The following is a 17,359-nucleotide window of genomic DNA, read 5'->3' on the forward strand; positions in this document are numbered from 1 at the left end:
TGGCTAACGATCTGCGTCGTGTCTGTTATTCTAAACACATAGTTTATAGACATGTACAAGCAGATGTAGGAGACAGAGCTAACACACCCTCCAGCAGCAGGCTCTTTAAATAAAATCCTTACGTTCTTCGTCTCAAAACAAAGTACAGGATAATTTGGAGGCACATATAAGAAGTGTTTACTACATCAAAATACCATGTTTCCCCGAAAATAAGACCTAGCTGGACAATCAGTTCTAATGAATCTTCTGGAGCAAAAATTAATCTAAGACCTGGTCTTATATAAGATCCAGTTTTATTTCACTACAATAGTAAAATAAGACTGGATATTATATTAATTTTTGCTCCAAAAGACACATTAGAGCTGATTGTCCAGCTAGGTCTTATTTTCGGGGACACGGCATATATAGTACACCAACTTTTATCATATAAGACCTGTGTGTAATGTAATACAGGGGTAGAAAGCAGTGGTTTAGATTTCCTTTAAATCTAGTGCTAATTATTGATAGAAACTTTTTTTGGTTGGTATGTTTTCTGTAGGGAGAGTCTTTTCTCCAACAGGTAGTAATCACCAGGGGAAAATTACGGGTCAGGTGAGGAATTGATAAACAGCAGTATTTAAAGTTTGTTAACCTGTATTCAGATTTTGCATAAATTCTAGGTTTTTTTTTTAAAGCCCCATAAAATAAAATGAAATAAAACAGTTCAATGAGATAATGGAACTTTATTTACATCCATTTCCATGTAATATATCACATCTTCCGGACAGGCGGTACCTTACTCAAAGGCTATGCTCATTCTTCAGGCTGTGGGCAGAAGACTCCCGAGTAGCAGTAACTGATGATCTGAAACCTTTCAAAGTTGAGGAACAATGGCTGTAGGGATTCTGTAACTTTACTTACCCCCCAAATACCATTCACGTACAAATAAATGCTTCGCTTCTAGCTAGACGCAGGCTCAATTAGTTTTCAAATATTCTAGCCATGGAATACAATATATTACTTGGGAAATCGAAATTGAGACAGAATTGTTCAACTCCTAACTTCTCCTGTCTTTAATATGTATGCTTTGACTGCCAAAAACAATACCAAATTTCTTCCGGAATGCCCTGTAATAGAAAGCTATCAGAAAAAATAATTTGCATTCAAAATGTGTTTTCTTACTATGTGTATAGTCGTTTTCAAACTGGTATTAGCCGGTAAGTAGCTATGAGCAGTAGTAACTTTTATGCCTCCCATTTGCCTGGTAATATGTTCTGTATACTAACTATATGTTCTGTATGCTAAAAGTTGCTAATTTTCATTCTTTTGCCATCAAGAAAAGTATACTTTATTTATGGGGGAAAGGATTTAAATACTCCTAGAAGCACATTTAAAAAAAAAAAAATCTAAGTCTTGATTTACTCTCAATAATAATTGTTTGCTTTCTAAAAGGTTTTTGTTTTGTTTTTCCTTTAAGGCAAGTTTAACAAGATGCCATATGATCACCACTATTTTTCTCAGAAAAAAGAAATAAAAAATGCCCTGATCCACATTATAATACGTGGGTGGTGGTGTCCCTTATTTTTGATATCTAATATTTTTTACATCATGAGACATCATTATGATTTTAATCTGTTATTAAAGGAAAACTAATCATCTTTATTTACCTTAAAGAAATATTTTGCAGTCTGGATATTTAATCTTGGTAGTTTTGTTATATTCTTGTTTTACTCAGTTTAGTCTAATTTGAAGGATCCCAGCAGTATGGCTGGTGTAAAGCTCCATTTTTCTAGTCCAGACAAGTTGTCATGGTCACTATATGTTACTTGGCTGATCAAGCTGGAGACATTGATTTTTACTTTTTGTTCTATACTTAAACTATGTAGTTATGTGCAATTTATCAAAACAAAGCCTTAAACTATGTAGTTATGTAATTTATCAAAACAAAGCGTAAAGGTGAAGGCATTTATATGGACTACAAATGATTCTGACTTGCAAAGAGGGAGGCCTCTTGTGTTTGACCTTAAAGGCCCGAGGAAGAAGGTGAAGTTATTTTGACTTAGCCACTGCCAACTAGAGTATAGGTTATAGCATACTTCCTTTCCATCTCCCGCAATTGCTCTTAGAGCCTGGTGTCATCATTAGCATGTAGTTGCTAGCTAATGATATAAACAAGAACATACATGTAATCAGAGGTGGGCACATCTCTGGAGGATCCTTAAATGGGTTTTAAAAAGACTGGGAAAGACACAAGACTAAACCAACATGTTAGCATTGGAGGTGAAACCAGAGGTGGTTTCCATTTTAGCATCTCAAAAACTGACAGCTAAAGCTTGTAAGCAGGTATTTAAAAGGCCACAAGACAGGATCACTAGTTCTGCAGGGACCTGGGAGCTGTGGGTTACTGCTGTGTGTGTGTGTACATGTCCCCATTTATCACCAAGGTGACTTCCAGTACTCAGCTGCCACAATGTTAGAAAAACAACCAGGCCAACCTCCATGCGAATTCATTTATCACTTCACTGTTCATTTGAAATATTACTTGTATGTATGAATTTCCTGAAGTATTGTCTAGCAGATCACACCAGCACAATGGAACCTTCAGCGTTTGGCAGGTGCGCTCCGTGAGCACGTGGTAGTAACATTCCCCTACCTACATGTATGCGCAAATACATGAAAAACACTTAATACAAAATCATACAACACATGAAGTAGAACCTTAAAGAGTACCCTGAATTATAAGTACAGAGAAAATGCATGCAGAGAGAGCCTACTGAAGTACAAAGCCTCTGGGATGTATACTTTTACTTTGTATTTACTTTAACATGTCTTTTCCTACCCAGAGGCAAAATATATTTTCCAAAAATTTGGACACTGCCCACTCCATTAAATTTACATTTAAATGCTCCCTATGTATGTAGGCAGTACAAGTGGGCAGAAACAAAAACAAAACCTTACAACACATTCCTTTTTTTAATATATCAAAAATGTTTCCAAGGCAACAATATTAAAATGATTATACCACAGTCCCTAATACAACATCGAGCTCTACTAGGAAGGTGCAGAGAGGGCAAGAAGGTTTCATCCATCAGGGGTTTAGGTGCTCTTCTTTTCTTCACCCAGTAAATTCACGGCAGCTTTCTTGGCTGTTGGGAGGAAAGGAAATTATATTTCAAAACGATTCGCTATACAGGCTCTGTGCTTACTGGAGCTACCAGATAACAATGGGGTGACTCATGTGCGGAAGAGAACACACTGAGGTTTGTGATCAGGGCTAAACACGTTTCCAGGAAATGGACAAGAAACTACTTCAGGACACAAACTCTGAGCACTTGAGCAGAGTTCTTCAAGGTCTTGTAGCCCGTCCCCTGGTGGTGACAATGTCACTTAAGCCCTCTGTCCTTTAAGCATCATGAGCAGCAGAGTTTCTTTGGGTGTATGGTGTCCCTCTGTGCAATCAAAAAATGCTCGTGTGTGTCTGGCTGCTCACTTGTGCAAATTCCCCATGTCTCCATCTGATGACAACCAGGTCATCTTTCTATTCCGTGGTGACAGAAGTCAGAAAAAGGCTTCATTCCCTGAACCCAGAAATGATGGTATATTTATATTCTCTTACTGTGCCACCATTTCCTGCCAGGATGGGAAGGGTGTGCTGCGAGGCTTTCAGTTGGTGGGAAGACACTACATTCATCAAGGAAGTATTCTTACATCTGTGGGATGCTAAGCCTCTGCCTTCCCAATTACCAGGGGGCTTGGAATGTGCTGTAAGAACGAGTGTGGTGTGTGAGACGGAGGGTGGGAAGCGGTTTTCTGGAAGGTACCAGGGCCTCCTGTGAGATCCCACAACTGCAGCTGTTTTTGATGGAGCTTGCCTGAGTCCAGTGGTGAGAGCCTCGGAGACCCGCCTTGTTCACCGGCCACCTCACAGCTGCTCTCCCTTCATTCTGTTAAAATTGCTGACCACAGGAAAAATTGCAGCCTTTCTCTTAACTAGCCCTTTGTAAATATTTATTTCCTGGAGAATCCAGAAGCTTTGAGAAAAGCCTAAAATGTGTCAGCATGTAAGTTCCTCCTTATTTTCATTCTCACACCCGTTTAGGAATGTGTCACATGGTAAAATTGAATTAAAATGGATTTTAGAATATTAACATCTAAGAGAATCAAGAGGCTAAGAAAGGTGGATGAATTAGAAATGACATTAGCAGAGATTGCTGGTTAGGCTAAGGGCAAAGAAGAACAGAAAAGAAAATTATTAAATTGTAGAAAAATATATTGAAGTAGACTGGAGCTCTCGGTACAGAAACAGGAGTTCAGAGGAGCGAGGTCTGTGAGGGAGAAATTGGCAGAACACGTTACTGCTGGGATATCTCTGCTGCCGGAGAACTGGCTTGGTGGGGATCTTCCCTCGCCAGTGGTCAGGGCACCTCTTATCTACCACTTTCTAATTACCACAGAGCTCTAGCAACACCACCAAAATTCCCTAATTCTAGGCCCTTTGCCTACGTTTCTCCAATTTCTGAAAACCCTCTGGAACTTAAGACCCATCATGAGCAAAATCTCCTCTATGCTCATCCATTTCTCTGGGTGTTTCCTTTACCTTCATGCACCTACAGAAATATGCCTGTCTCCTGAGGACACTGCTGTCTCACGTAGTGGCGGTTGTGCCACTGGGCCTGGAGGTCTGATAAGAATTACCTTGTTCTTCATTGTCATGTCATCAGAGGATACCTTCCACGGCATTCCTTTTCCCAGTCATCTCTGACATCTGCTTCCTTATGTAAGATTTTAGCTCCAAAGTTAGCGTCACTCCCTAATACCACTCCTGCTTTATTTATTGGTGATTTCCACATCCACATAGATGTACGTGATCCTTCCAACATCTTGACCTCTTAGTTCCGCTCGTCCACTAAGTAACCTTTCTATTCCATCCCACTTACTCCCACCACAGGCGCTCACTCATGATCCTGTCGCTACCACTCACTGCCGTCCCTCTCTCATCTCAGTGTCCCACTCCCCAGCCTCCACCATCACCACCTCCGTGGTAGCTCGCTCCTTCTGTTACCCCCGCCACCTGGCTTGATCACCCATCGAACTCACCACCTTTCCCACTGTTCCTCACTTTGCGCCTCACCCAGCTTACATTCCATCGTCAAACATTAACCACTCCTGAGTCCCGCTCTCACTTCAGAGTTCTTAACAAAACTAACCTGGATACAACTCTCCACCTGTTCTGCCCCTGCACCCATGTAGCTGAAGGCAGCTGGAGACAAACACAAACAGATGAACCAGTTTCACTCTGAATTCATGGACACAAATCTCAAGTGAGCCTTTACGACCGCCTGGCAATCACATGACACGGTCCCCGTCCATTCACTCGCCCACCATCTTACAGGGGCCAGCAGATGACAGCCACACGCAGGGGCTGTGTATTCCTGCTTTCGCACGGCAATGGGAGAGCCGAGGAGCTGCAACAGACACCTACGGGCTGCAGACACTAAAGTAGCTGGCCCTTGGCAGGAGAAGTTTGCTGACCCCAGTCCTAGACGACTATGTGATACCTTCTCCTCTTTCTGTCACTTCCTTTCCTATCCTCTCACCTGACCTTTTCTTCCTACTTTCCTGAGAAATTTGAAGCAATCAGAAAAGTACTTCTGTAAGCTCCTACTGTCACGTATCCTTACCTACCAGCATCTATACCCATAAGCCCTGATGTCCCTCCGTTATTACTAACTGTTCCTGCTCCTATGACCAATCCCTCTATTTGTGCACTACATCCTGTCTCCTCTGGTCTAGGCAAAGACAGAGCTCCAGCATTTCACCCTTTCACTTGTATCCTTTTCTAGCTCTTTCCTGGATCATTCCCATTCATTTTCAAACACACTTTGTTATTCCCACCTGAAGGAAAAAAGAACAAAATCTTCAGGACCCTAGTTCCTTCTTCCAGTAATAGCACCATTCTTCTGCTCATTTGCAGGAAATTTCTCAAAACAGTTTCTATATTCTCTCCTGCCTTTCCTCCCATTTCTCTCAAATCTATTCCAATCAGGATTTTACCCTCCCCACTCCACAAAATCTGTTTTGTCAAGATCACCAGTGCCTTCCTCATTGCTAAATCCAATGGTGGTTTGCAGCCTTACTTGCCTGATCTGCAGCAAGTGACACAATGGATCACTCCCTCCCTCTTGAGAACACTTTCTTCACTTGGCCCGATGATAACATAGTCTCGTGGTTTCCTTGCTGCCTCAACTGGCCGCTCCTTATCAGTCTGTTTTGCTGGTTGCTTCTCATCTCCCCAATCTCTAAACATTGGGGGCCCCAGGGCTCAGTCCTTGGACCTCCTTTTCTTTTAATCACATTCACTCCCTTCGTGATCTCATTCAGCCTCATGCTTACTGCACTGTGTATATGCTGGTGACCCCCAAATTAGCATCCCAGCCCAGATCTGTCTCCGGAACTCTTGATATCTATATCCAGCTGGCTGCAGGCTACTCCACATAGGTTCCTAATAGACACCTCAAAGTTATGCCCAGAACTGAATTCCTTATTTTTCCCTCCTAACCTGTTATACCCAGTCTTTCCCAGTTTAATGGCAGTTTTATACTTCAGTCTGTTCAGGATAAAAAGCTTGGCCTCATCTTTGACTCCTCTCTCATACTCCAAGGATATAGGATCCATAAGCAAATCCTGTTGGTTCTACCTTCAAAATCTACAAAGAATCCAATGACTTCTTATCTCCTCTGCTGCCATTACAGACCAAGCCGCCATCAGCCTCTGCAGCCAGACCATTTCAGTGACCTTTTAACTGGTCTGACACCTCCCTGTCTCCCTTCAGTCCATTCTTAATACAGTGGTCAAGTGCTCCTGTTAAAACACAGCATGGATCATATCGCTCCTCTGCTGAAAGTCCTCCAGTAGCACCCGTGTCACACAGGCCCCGTGTCACACAGCCCCCGTGTCACACACAGGTGAGCTAAGCCTTCAGAGTCCCCTATAAGGCATGACAGGACCTGTCTCCTTCCAGCCTCCATTCCCAACCTCTCTGACTTGTCTCCTCCTCTTCTCCCTCTGGATCATTCTCTTCTAATCATACTGCTCCCACCTCTAGGCTTTTGCATGTGCTGTGCCTTCTGTCTAGAAGGAGGTCATTTTTCCTGAGATGCTGACGGAAAGGTGCATTACATGTGGCATGGAGGATGGCTCTTGAGAAACGTAAAGGGCATCAGGCAAAGTCTTGGTAAAGAAATGCCCGCATGATCCTATGTGTGAGGAAAGCTAACCGACACGAAGGCCGGGCGGCTCACTGTTTGCACCATGTCTCCCATCTCCTCTCACACGTGAACCACGCTGTCCCTTCTTTAGCGATGGCCTTACCTTCTTTAGCGATGGCATCTGCAGTCTCTTTGGCTTTGTCCTTCAGGTCATTCACCACACTGTCCACCTGCGACTGGTGCTTCAGGAAGACGGGCTGGATGACGCGCTTGTAGAGCAGCTCGGCGCCGTTGGAGGGGCTGGGGGCCATGCACCACAGCAGGAAGCCGCACTGCGCGGAAGGAGAGCCAGAGTGGTCACAGGGGGGCAGCGGACACCCCACCGCTACTCGGGATGGCACTGCCCCGGCCATCTTGCCCAACAGCATTTCCAGGGTTTGCTACACACTACAGGTGGGCTTCTCTTAGGTGGAAAAAATGTGACAAATAATGAGCTAGTAAGGAAAAGCTGAGACTGAAAAGCCAGGTAGAACATACCACGTCCAGCACCTGAACGTCCTTCCTACCGTGGACCGTGGTTTAGTTTATAGCTGTAAGAGATTTATATTAGCTTTAACTCTTAAAAATCAATTTTAAAAACACAGTACTTATCTGCATGTTGAAAGCCCTGTATACATAAACCTAATATCTATGAAGCTTCTTAGTAGGCTTACCTTGGTAGGTTTGTCACATTTATTAATCCATTTATTATAGAAAAAATACCTCAGCCATTCTTAAAATCTTCCCAAAGAGAAATCTCGGTTTTTAGTAGATCTTAGCCTTTAAGGAATTTGTACAGTCAGGGGTTCCTCTTCTGTCTCCTTGAATGTAGATATTATTGCTAACTCTTGCCTTATGGCTCTACTTTGCTATTGAGATTTTAAAAATTGACAAGAATTCTACCCTAAAAACTTAAAAAAAAGAACTGTCACATTATACTTACACCCCAAATAATTTTACTGTTTATTCAATGATACATAACAAGTCAGCACTTCAAATTGTCCAAGCACTTTATTCTTCTATAAGATAATGAGCCAAAAACGGGAATATTCAGAGTGATAGAAAGTTTAATCAATAACATACTCGGTTCTTTTGGTTTAAGATTCTAACACCCAGCCTACGTGACTCTATATAAAACAGAAGTCCTTTCTTGAGATTCCAAATCTGTATTTTTACAACTTCTCCTTAAAGTAACAACCCCTCAACTTCTTATGCCACAAATTTAACTCTATAGCCTTAGTCCTTATTACTCCAAACCAAAGAATGTATTTAAATAACCAAGAAGCTACATCATTTTTCTAAGATAGTCCTTTGAACCAAAAATGCACATATTTGTGCCCCAAAGCCCACTCCATCAGTACCATGTTGATGCTATAAGAAATTCATAGTACATATTGAAGTTCTATTACATGTAAAATAAAAAATATAATGCAGGTTCTCGACAGATTACTCTCCCTAGATTATCTGAACTATAAAACTCTGGAAAAGGGACACTCATGAATTAGAATTTGTTCCAGACACAAGAGCAGGGGGACAGCTTTCAAAAGACAGGGCATCAGGCAGAATTAAGAAAATCAAATTAAAGCTATATGCTTCTTACAAGAAACACACCAAAGACAAAGCCAATTAAGAACACTTAAAGGGATTTTCGTTCCCTTATTTGTATTAGACAAATACCAACTCCCCAAAAAAGTCATATAGTAATATTAATAGTACATAAACATTACTTAAGGCAAAATAAGCAGAGTGATAAAGAAGGAAAATAATTTACCAAGAAGATTCATTCACCTGAATCTACATATCTTTGATACATATATATATATATATATATATATATATATATATACACACACACACAGATATATATAGCTTTGAGATATACATATTATATACATATAATTATATACATAATATATATCTCTCAAAGCTATATATATCTATGTGTATATATATTATATATAATACATATATTATATATTATATATAGTATATAGTATATATATTATATATAATATATAGCTTTGTATATATCTATAATTAAATCATTTTTCTGCTCATAATTTTATATATATATATATATATGGCTTCCAAATATAGCTCTGGAATATGTAAATTAAAGTCAGAATTATATACATAAATGGACAAAAATCCACAATCGTAGATTTTAACACTTCCATCGGAAATTGATCTGTCAAACTAGAAATTAATAAGAATACAAAAAAAGAACACAAAATTTAAAATCTCAATCTCAAGATATATACAGATCTCTCTACACAACAATCAGGGATTCTAAGAGAATTATAAACTACATTTATAATATAAACTACATTTATAATTATATAGCAGATAAGAGAAAGGGCTCAGAGAAACTGGGTTCCAGTCATGGCTCTGCACTTAGCTGAGCAAACCTTGTGCATATTAATTGTTTCAGTCTGTTTTTAACTCTATAAAATAGTTATTAATTGAAATTTTAAAAAAAAATTACCTCATACAGATTTTATAAGAAAATAAGAAACGTTTAGAGCACTTGGCCTAGTAGGGGCTTTGTCTCTGTCCTAAGAATACTGTCTTCTGCCAACATTCATGAAACGGTAACAGGCTAATTTGTTAGCTGTAAGTGGGGTAAAATCAAATCCCAGAACCAACACATGCCCTTTTTAAACAATTATTTCATAACTCTCTTTTTACTACCTAAAATGAAATTCAAAGTAATGGTAAACTTACATAATTACCAAAAAAAAAAAATCAAGATAGTACATTAGTCCTCCCTCCGAGAGGGATACATTCCAAGACCCCAGTGGATACCTGAAATTATAGATACTGTTTTTTCCTATACATACATAACTATGATAAAGTTTAATTTATAAATTGGGTACAGTAAGAGATTCACAACAATAGCTAATAATAAAATAGAACAATTACAACATACTTTAATAAGTTATGTGAATGGCTTTGGGGCCATTATTTAGCAAAATAAGGGTCACTTGAACACAAGCACCACGATACCATGACAGTGATCACTGAGAGGCCTACTAAGTGACTGGACAGGTGGGCAGCATGTACAGCGTGGATTGGCTGGACGAATGGATGATTCACATCTACGATGGGACAGAGCAGAATGGTGCGAGAGCATCACACTACTCAGAACAGCGTGTAATTTAAGAGTTATGAATTGTTTATTTCTGGGATTTTCCATTTAATATTTTTAGACCATGGTTGACTGCTGGAAACTGAAACTGTGGAAAGCAAAACCGCGGATAAGGGGACCACTGTACTCTAACTGCAATATAAAGGAAAAATACAGTGAACGTAACATATAATAAAACAGTATGTATTTTAATATGTAAATGTTCAAGCCAAACTATACTAGAAAACACCACAAAATACTTTATGAGTAGAATCAGTGACTATAACAGTTACAAACAAAACTTCCTCCATATATTCCCCAAAGGTTGAGAATTTCTGGACTAGAGGGACTGCACAACCTGCTTTCTATGTCAGAGTACTCAATTAAAACACAATTCACTGCCATAATCTTCAAATTACGATTTTAAGCCAGCGCTCCCTTCCCCTGTCCTAACCCTGATGTGTGACAGACTCCAAAACTCATTTACTGAGCACAGCACCAGAAAAACAAAGTGCAGAGTTAGGAAAGCGAAGGAGAGGAAACCATGGCACTGGGAGGGGGAAGAGCAAAGATTCAGACTAGCCCTCTCCTAATCTCACTACACATGCATATGCAAGTACCCCAAAACTCCAACGAACCCTCACAGACACACAATAATGGCACAGTGAGACCTTCTGTTACAGATCCAAGCACTCAAATCCAATTCCTTGAAACATCCCTCAGTAGGTGTGCATAGTTCCACATTTATGATAGTTTTCGTGGCAACTCTACTCTAGAATCCCCTGGGCTTGGCCAGCTATCTTAGTGAATTAGAAGATGTTGCCAGAGTGAACTTTGGTTTTCCGAATCACACATCTGCCTTAACCCCCAAATGGGGGTTAAGTGACTACATTTTCACGGGCTTTAGCTTTCATTTCCTCTGCTTTAAACCAGGTAAATTACAGGCAAACCCTGCAGACCATCTTTCTCGTTAACATTTCCTTGTGGAAGACCTTTCGGTTTTTAGTATGCAAACATTCATACAATGTTCCCCATTGGTTGTTTATATGGATAATACATACATACCCAAGACTCAATACAACAATTTAAACAAAATGTATAGGAAAAGGAAAAGTTATTTTCTCGACAAACATCAGAATCCCATGTGGACCTTGTGAAGCATATGCAGAGTGTCCAAAGTGTATGTGTACCACATACCACTTCCTACAGAGCAATAGTTTCTTACTAACTGTACTCACTACAGATGGTCTCTGATTTGCGATGATTCAGCTTAGGATTTTTCAATTTTACGATGTTGTGAAAGCAATGTCTTTCAGTAGAAACCTGAGAGGCTAAGCTATGATGTTCGGTAGGTTAGGTGTATTAAATGCATTTGTGACTTAAGGATATTTTCAAGTAGGTTTATTGGGACGTAAGCCCATCGTAAGTCAAGGAACATCTGTATTTGGTGAGCAGGAAGTGTTGTTTTTAGCATCTAACATCCTACTATGATATTTGTTACTTATATAGGGGTATTTTGCTGTGTTTATTTGTTTGCTTGTTTGTTTTTGTTTTGGGTTGTTGTTGTTTGCTGTATTTAGGTAATCAGTATGGCGTTTTAAATTGATATATAATGCATTTGAATTTTTACCATGTAAAATTGTAGTAAATAGTCTCTTGGCTGGTATTCGTATGTAGACTATCTTATTTTCAGGAATAGATTATTGATGTAGAGACAGATGCCCATATTACAACCATAGGCATCAAGGGGAAGTGGAAATAACTCACTGGTTTAAGAATCACGAGAGTTGGTATCTGTTTTATGACTAGGTAAATCAGCCTTTTTTAAAGTCAATTTTCTCTCTTGTGGGATTTTAGCAAAGTCACAAATCAATGTACTTGAAGAAAGTATACAAGATATTAGTAATATCACCAAGAACTACAGTTCTTACTGTGGTTGAAAATCTCGGTAATATTATCTACCTATTGTAGGTATCACCCTTCGGCAATGCAGACAAGCTGTTCCATTCATCTTTTCTGGACAAATTAAGGCAAGACTACCCTATAGGACCAGAGCCATGTGTCCATATTTTTGCACCTCTCCAATGTGATTACTCTGTAGGCTCCACTCCAGACTGTTAATTCAGTTCTTTCTGGTACCCTCGGGCTATTGTCTGGAGACAGTAAAATAATTACTGCTCTCTTCCTACATCTTAGCATTTTCCAGTTCTCAAATGAAATAAGTTTCTTGTATTAAAAATAAAGTTAATTACTGTTGAACTCTCAAAGTGATAGTCAGCTGCCAGCTTTTACAACTCTCTTTTTTAAAATCTCTGTAACTATTCTAGCCCAGGAATACCCTGAGCTACACAGACCTGGCCATTCTTTTAATCAAGCTGCCCTCCAAGTGCCAGCTGACGATACTCCCGAGAGCAAACAAAAGCCCACTCTCACCTGCAGTTCAGACAAAGAGCCTGTGCTATTTTAACTGAACGCTTGGCACTACTACACTGACACACTAAGTCCTTAAATTACAAATTACAATAGAACAGATAATTCTGTCTGTGATTCTAATGCTGTCACCATTCAATTTTCCCCTAGGAGAGGTATTTCCAAGGTAAGGGTATGCTTACCATAGAGTTTGGGGCTAACTTGGTCAGAACTGAAAGATAATGTCAGAAAAAATATGTTTCAGCACTGACTTCCTGATAGGCTGCAATCACTTGATCAGAAACATAAGACTTAGGAGGCCTTTCCAATGTAGTCACAAGAATAGTCATGGGCTAAAGTAAAAACAGACTGCTCAGAATGCACAAGTTTAAAACAGAACATGTGAAAGGGGAGATTTCTCTATCTTTTATGCCTCCTACAAAGTTACGAAGAGAAATGCTGTGCTCTCTGTCAATGGGTGAAATAGTACAGGTGACAGTCTGGATCACGACTTGAACTTGCCAGAGTTTATTTGACCTTGTTTTAAAAATAAATCTAGAAAACGATTTAAGTGACGGTAAAGACATTCATTGCAACATTAGCTATAACATCAAAACAATCTCCTAAATGTCTATCAGTTGGGGAACGGGCAAATTATTATCTATAATAGACAGACAGCTATGTCAAAGAATAACGAATACCATGAGAAAATAGTCAGTGTTGTGTGAAATGAAAAACATGAAATACAGAATTGTATACAGTATATAATCTCAACCATATGTATATGGTTAAGACAATAATATATACCGGTTCTGTGTGTATTTGTGTACATAGACCAATATATTTGGACATTAAAATAAATAGGAAGAGCACCCTAAGGTGTTAACGGTGGTAGGATTACAAATGTTTTTTACGTCCTTATCTAAAACATGCCCCTCCCCCCTCACATGAATGTGAACAATATGACAGCAGGGACTTGGTTTTATTCACCAAAGTATCCCCCAGACCTAGAACAGATTCTGGCACAGAGGTTCTAAATAAATTTCTGGTGAATAAAGGAATGAGCATATGCTATTTTCATAAAATCAGAGAAAAAAGGATTATACATTTATTTTTAAACTCTTCTGCTCAACTCATGATCCAGTGTTTCTAGCTCAGTATGTTGTATATGACCTTCTCAGCTAACCTTTGATGCCTAAACACTAGGTCTCTTATTTATCTCCAATCTTACAGGCTGCTTTAGAAAAATGAAAGACCAAACCAAACCAAACTACCAACAGTAGTAATTCTGCAAAGGATAAAATATTAAAACATGTCCTTACTTGCACGTCTTTTTTTTTTTTCACCCTCCCATATAATCACCCTGTGAGTGTAGCAATCGTATAGGTCAGATCTATGCTAGTCCTTACAATGGGATATTTCCCCTAAAACAACTCCTACAGATTCTGTAATTCAGAGACTTTTTCTCAGTCTGTTCACTGAAGCCGCTCAGTATGCCACTAATGTAGGAAGAAACCATTTGGATTGACAGCATAATCATTTTTAACCATCTCAAGTATATCATCTATTTGGAAACATAAGCAGTAAATCCACTCTCATTCTCATCCACACCATGATGCCAGGCAGCTAAAGACGACTAATGGATGCACATTTATTTTACTATTTGAGAAGAAATTTTGCTGCAAAGCACTTACTGTAATGTATTTCAAAACAAACTATAAATGATTTAGTGATTGTCTCTTATTCCGGATGCTCTCTCTACCTCGTATGGCCTCCATTAGCGGAGGTGATGAGGAGTAGGCTGGAAGTCAGCCTTGCTCATGTTTCAGAAGTTTGAGGTCAGGTACCAGTGCGAGTGGTTCTGCTGACAGGATACTGTTCACCGCAACAAGCAGGCGGGCCCAAGGCAAAGGCCAAATTCCCTTCCATCAGAGAGCATACTGTGACATCACTACCATTAGATGGATCTTATTAAGGGCTTCAAAATTATTTGGAGTTTAAAACATACAACATCCAAATTATAGATGATAAAAATATTTTTACACATGCTAAATGTCTTTAAATAACAAAAATCAAAAAAATACCCAGCAAGCTCTGAAATCTTAAATCTTCCCACAGACCAATTTTTTCCATTTGTTTCAAAAGGAAAATTCTTCAGCTGTCTTACACGGCATTCTGTGGCAACGCCATTCATAATTAAATATATATACTATAATGAGAATGTTTTCATTTAAATTTTTAAAAACTATTTAGCTTCTTGTTTTTATTTTTACTGTATATGGTGTCATACCGTATATAATGTTCTATAATTTTTTATAATTAGTGAATTATGCAAAAATTTCTGTGTCTGTACCTATATAGATCCTTCCATTCCATTTAACTATGGATGTACTATTAATTCGTTTAACCATTTACCTATTGATGGCCTCTTCAATTTTCTATAATTTTTAGTTATAACCAAAAATGCTGCAATAAATATCCTTATATAGCTCTCTTATGCACAGTGAATTATTTCCTTAGGATAGATACTGAAGAATTGCTAGAAAGATAATTTTCAATTTGACAAGAAACTGTCAAAAGGTCCCTTAAAAAGGCCATCCCAATTTATACCATGACACTAGCTACCACACATCCATTTTCCAACACATTCACCAATATCAGAGATTATTAATCTTTTAAATTTCTGTCACTTTGATGAGCAATCTGATGAGGTATTTCACAATTTTAACTCACACTTCGCAGATCACTTGTGAGATGTTAACTGGCTACTCATATTTTTTCTCTTCTGTGAAATGTCTATTTATAATCCATGTCCATTTTTCTTTTACCTGTAAACATTTTTATATATTCTGGATGTTAATTCCTTATTTATTGTAAATGTTGTAAATATATCTTCCTAGTCTGTCATTATTTTAACGTTGTTTATGCTGCCCATTGTCTTCTAGAAATTTAATTTTTAAAAATTTTATTGAATCAAATTTATCAAATCTTTTTCTTTGTAACTTTCATTTTTGTCTTGGCTCCATCCCTCCAAGTTAGAAAAACATTCCCTTATCCTTTCTTCTAAGACAGAGGTTTTGGCACAGAAATCCCATCCCTGTGCGGCACGGAAGAAAACAGATGGGGACAAAGTTGCCAGGGCTGGTCCTTCCCAGCACCTCCTGCTCTAACCCCTACAGCTGTGAATTACGGTTTAGCGGCATCTCTTTCTAATGCTGTTTGGGGGAGCAAAGCGTGACACCCAGACCTGAAGAGCTGTTTTGTGAGGGAACAGGGATTAACTGTGGTTTCTCTGCGGCCTGGAGCTCACTGCCCTAGGACTCATCCAGCCCTACGCTGAGCTTACGAGACCCGACATGGATTGGGCTGTGGCCTTCCCCCCTTCCAGTGCTGGAGGAAAATGAGTTTACGGGCCAAAATAACCAGGTATTTGAAAAGTACAACCATTTCAAAAGAAAGACAACACAATCAACGACAGATTCTAATAGCAGAAGAAATATTAGAACTGAATGACCAAGAATTTTGAATTGGATGGCTAACTATACTAAAAAATATATAGCAATATGAAATAAAAACAAGAAAACATAGGAAAGAGCCAAGCGATACTATTAGTACAGATAAGGAACACGATGTACGGCATAAACAGCAGAATGGAACAAGCTTGAAAATTGGACGATGAGATTGAGAAAATCTCCCAGGAAGAATACGGAAAATACAAATAGATTTTTAAAATAGCTGAGACCAAAGAAAAAGAAAAAATATATCCACACCTTCTCAGAAATAAATACGTACTGAGATAATATCAATGTGGTGGTGGTTGCGGTGAGGGAGACCAAAGAATGGGAGAGCTTCCTGTATCTAATTTCCTAAATCGAACATTTTTTAGATAAAACATTTTAAGTAGACATGTAGAAAAAGTAGGACACATTGAAATAATAAGGACATGAGAAATAGGTCTGACTATATAAATAAGAAAACAATGAGTTGTTCCAGGGGAAATAAAAAAATGGTGCAAGAATAGTACATGTACATTATATGTACACCAGATGGCCCAACAAAATAGAGTTACAAAGTCATAATAATATAAGTGGTGAATGCTTATGTAACCAAAATTTTGATACAGACACCTGAGGAAGATGAGGACGGGAAGGTTGCATGTGTGTGGCAGGTACAAGGTAGGCAAGAGAGCCAAATCCTTATCTTCCAGTGGGAATAAGAGCTAAAGCTCTTAAATAGAAAAATGAAAAGGTGGCTAAACAGGAATATTATTTAGAGACATAGAGTTAAATGGCAAAACAATCTGCCATCCACGAAGGGACAGTGGTTGCTTTTAAGGAAGGAAATACAGGGGGCATAAGGATACAGAGCGGCTCTTCTTCAAAAACCTTACAGAACGAGTTGAGTCTTTAAGCTATGTGATGTATAACTTTTTATTCAAATGAAAACTTCAGAGCATGAAGGGAAAGAGAACACAGAATTCATAAGGGCTGGACACACCACCCTCTCCAGTTTGGGAAGTCTGGCCCTGGGAACCAGACTATTTGCAAACTAACGAGAAGCAGAGCCTCTTCCCCAGAAGACACTTGAGGAATCAACT

At 38.9% G+C, this 17,359-nt stretch overlaps 1 protein-coding gene across 1 annotated transcript in view; it reads right to left on the reverse strand.

Moving 5' to 3' along the window:
* Positions 1-702: 702 nt before the first annotated feature.
* Positions 703-17,359, reverse strand: part of REEP5 (receptor accessory protein 5) — a 36,198-nt gene continuing 19,541 nt past the window's right edge. Inside the window, exons 4-5 of the mRNA XM_019727792.3 lie at positions 7,351-7,519; positions 703-3,125 (exon numbers count right to left, since the gene is read on the reverse strand). Coding sequence (XP_019583351.2) covers positions 3,076-3,125; positions 7,351-7,519 — 219 coding nt within the window. The 3' untranslated portion in view covers positions 703-3,075. The remainder of the gene's footprint in view (positions 3,126-7,350; positions 7,520-17,359) is intronic.

Source organism: Rhinolophus sinicus, chromosome 3 (genome assembly GCF_057876585.1).
Source record: "Rhinolophus sinicus isolate RSI-liver-muscle chromosome 3, RSI-T2T, whole genome shotgun sequence".
Lineage (NCBI taxonomy): Eukaryota > Metazoa > Chordata > Mammalia > Chiroptera > Rhinolophidae > Rhinolophus > Rhinolophus sinicus.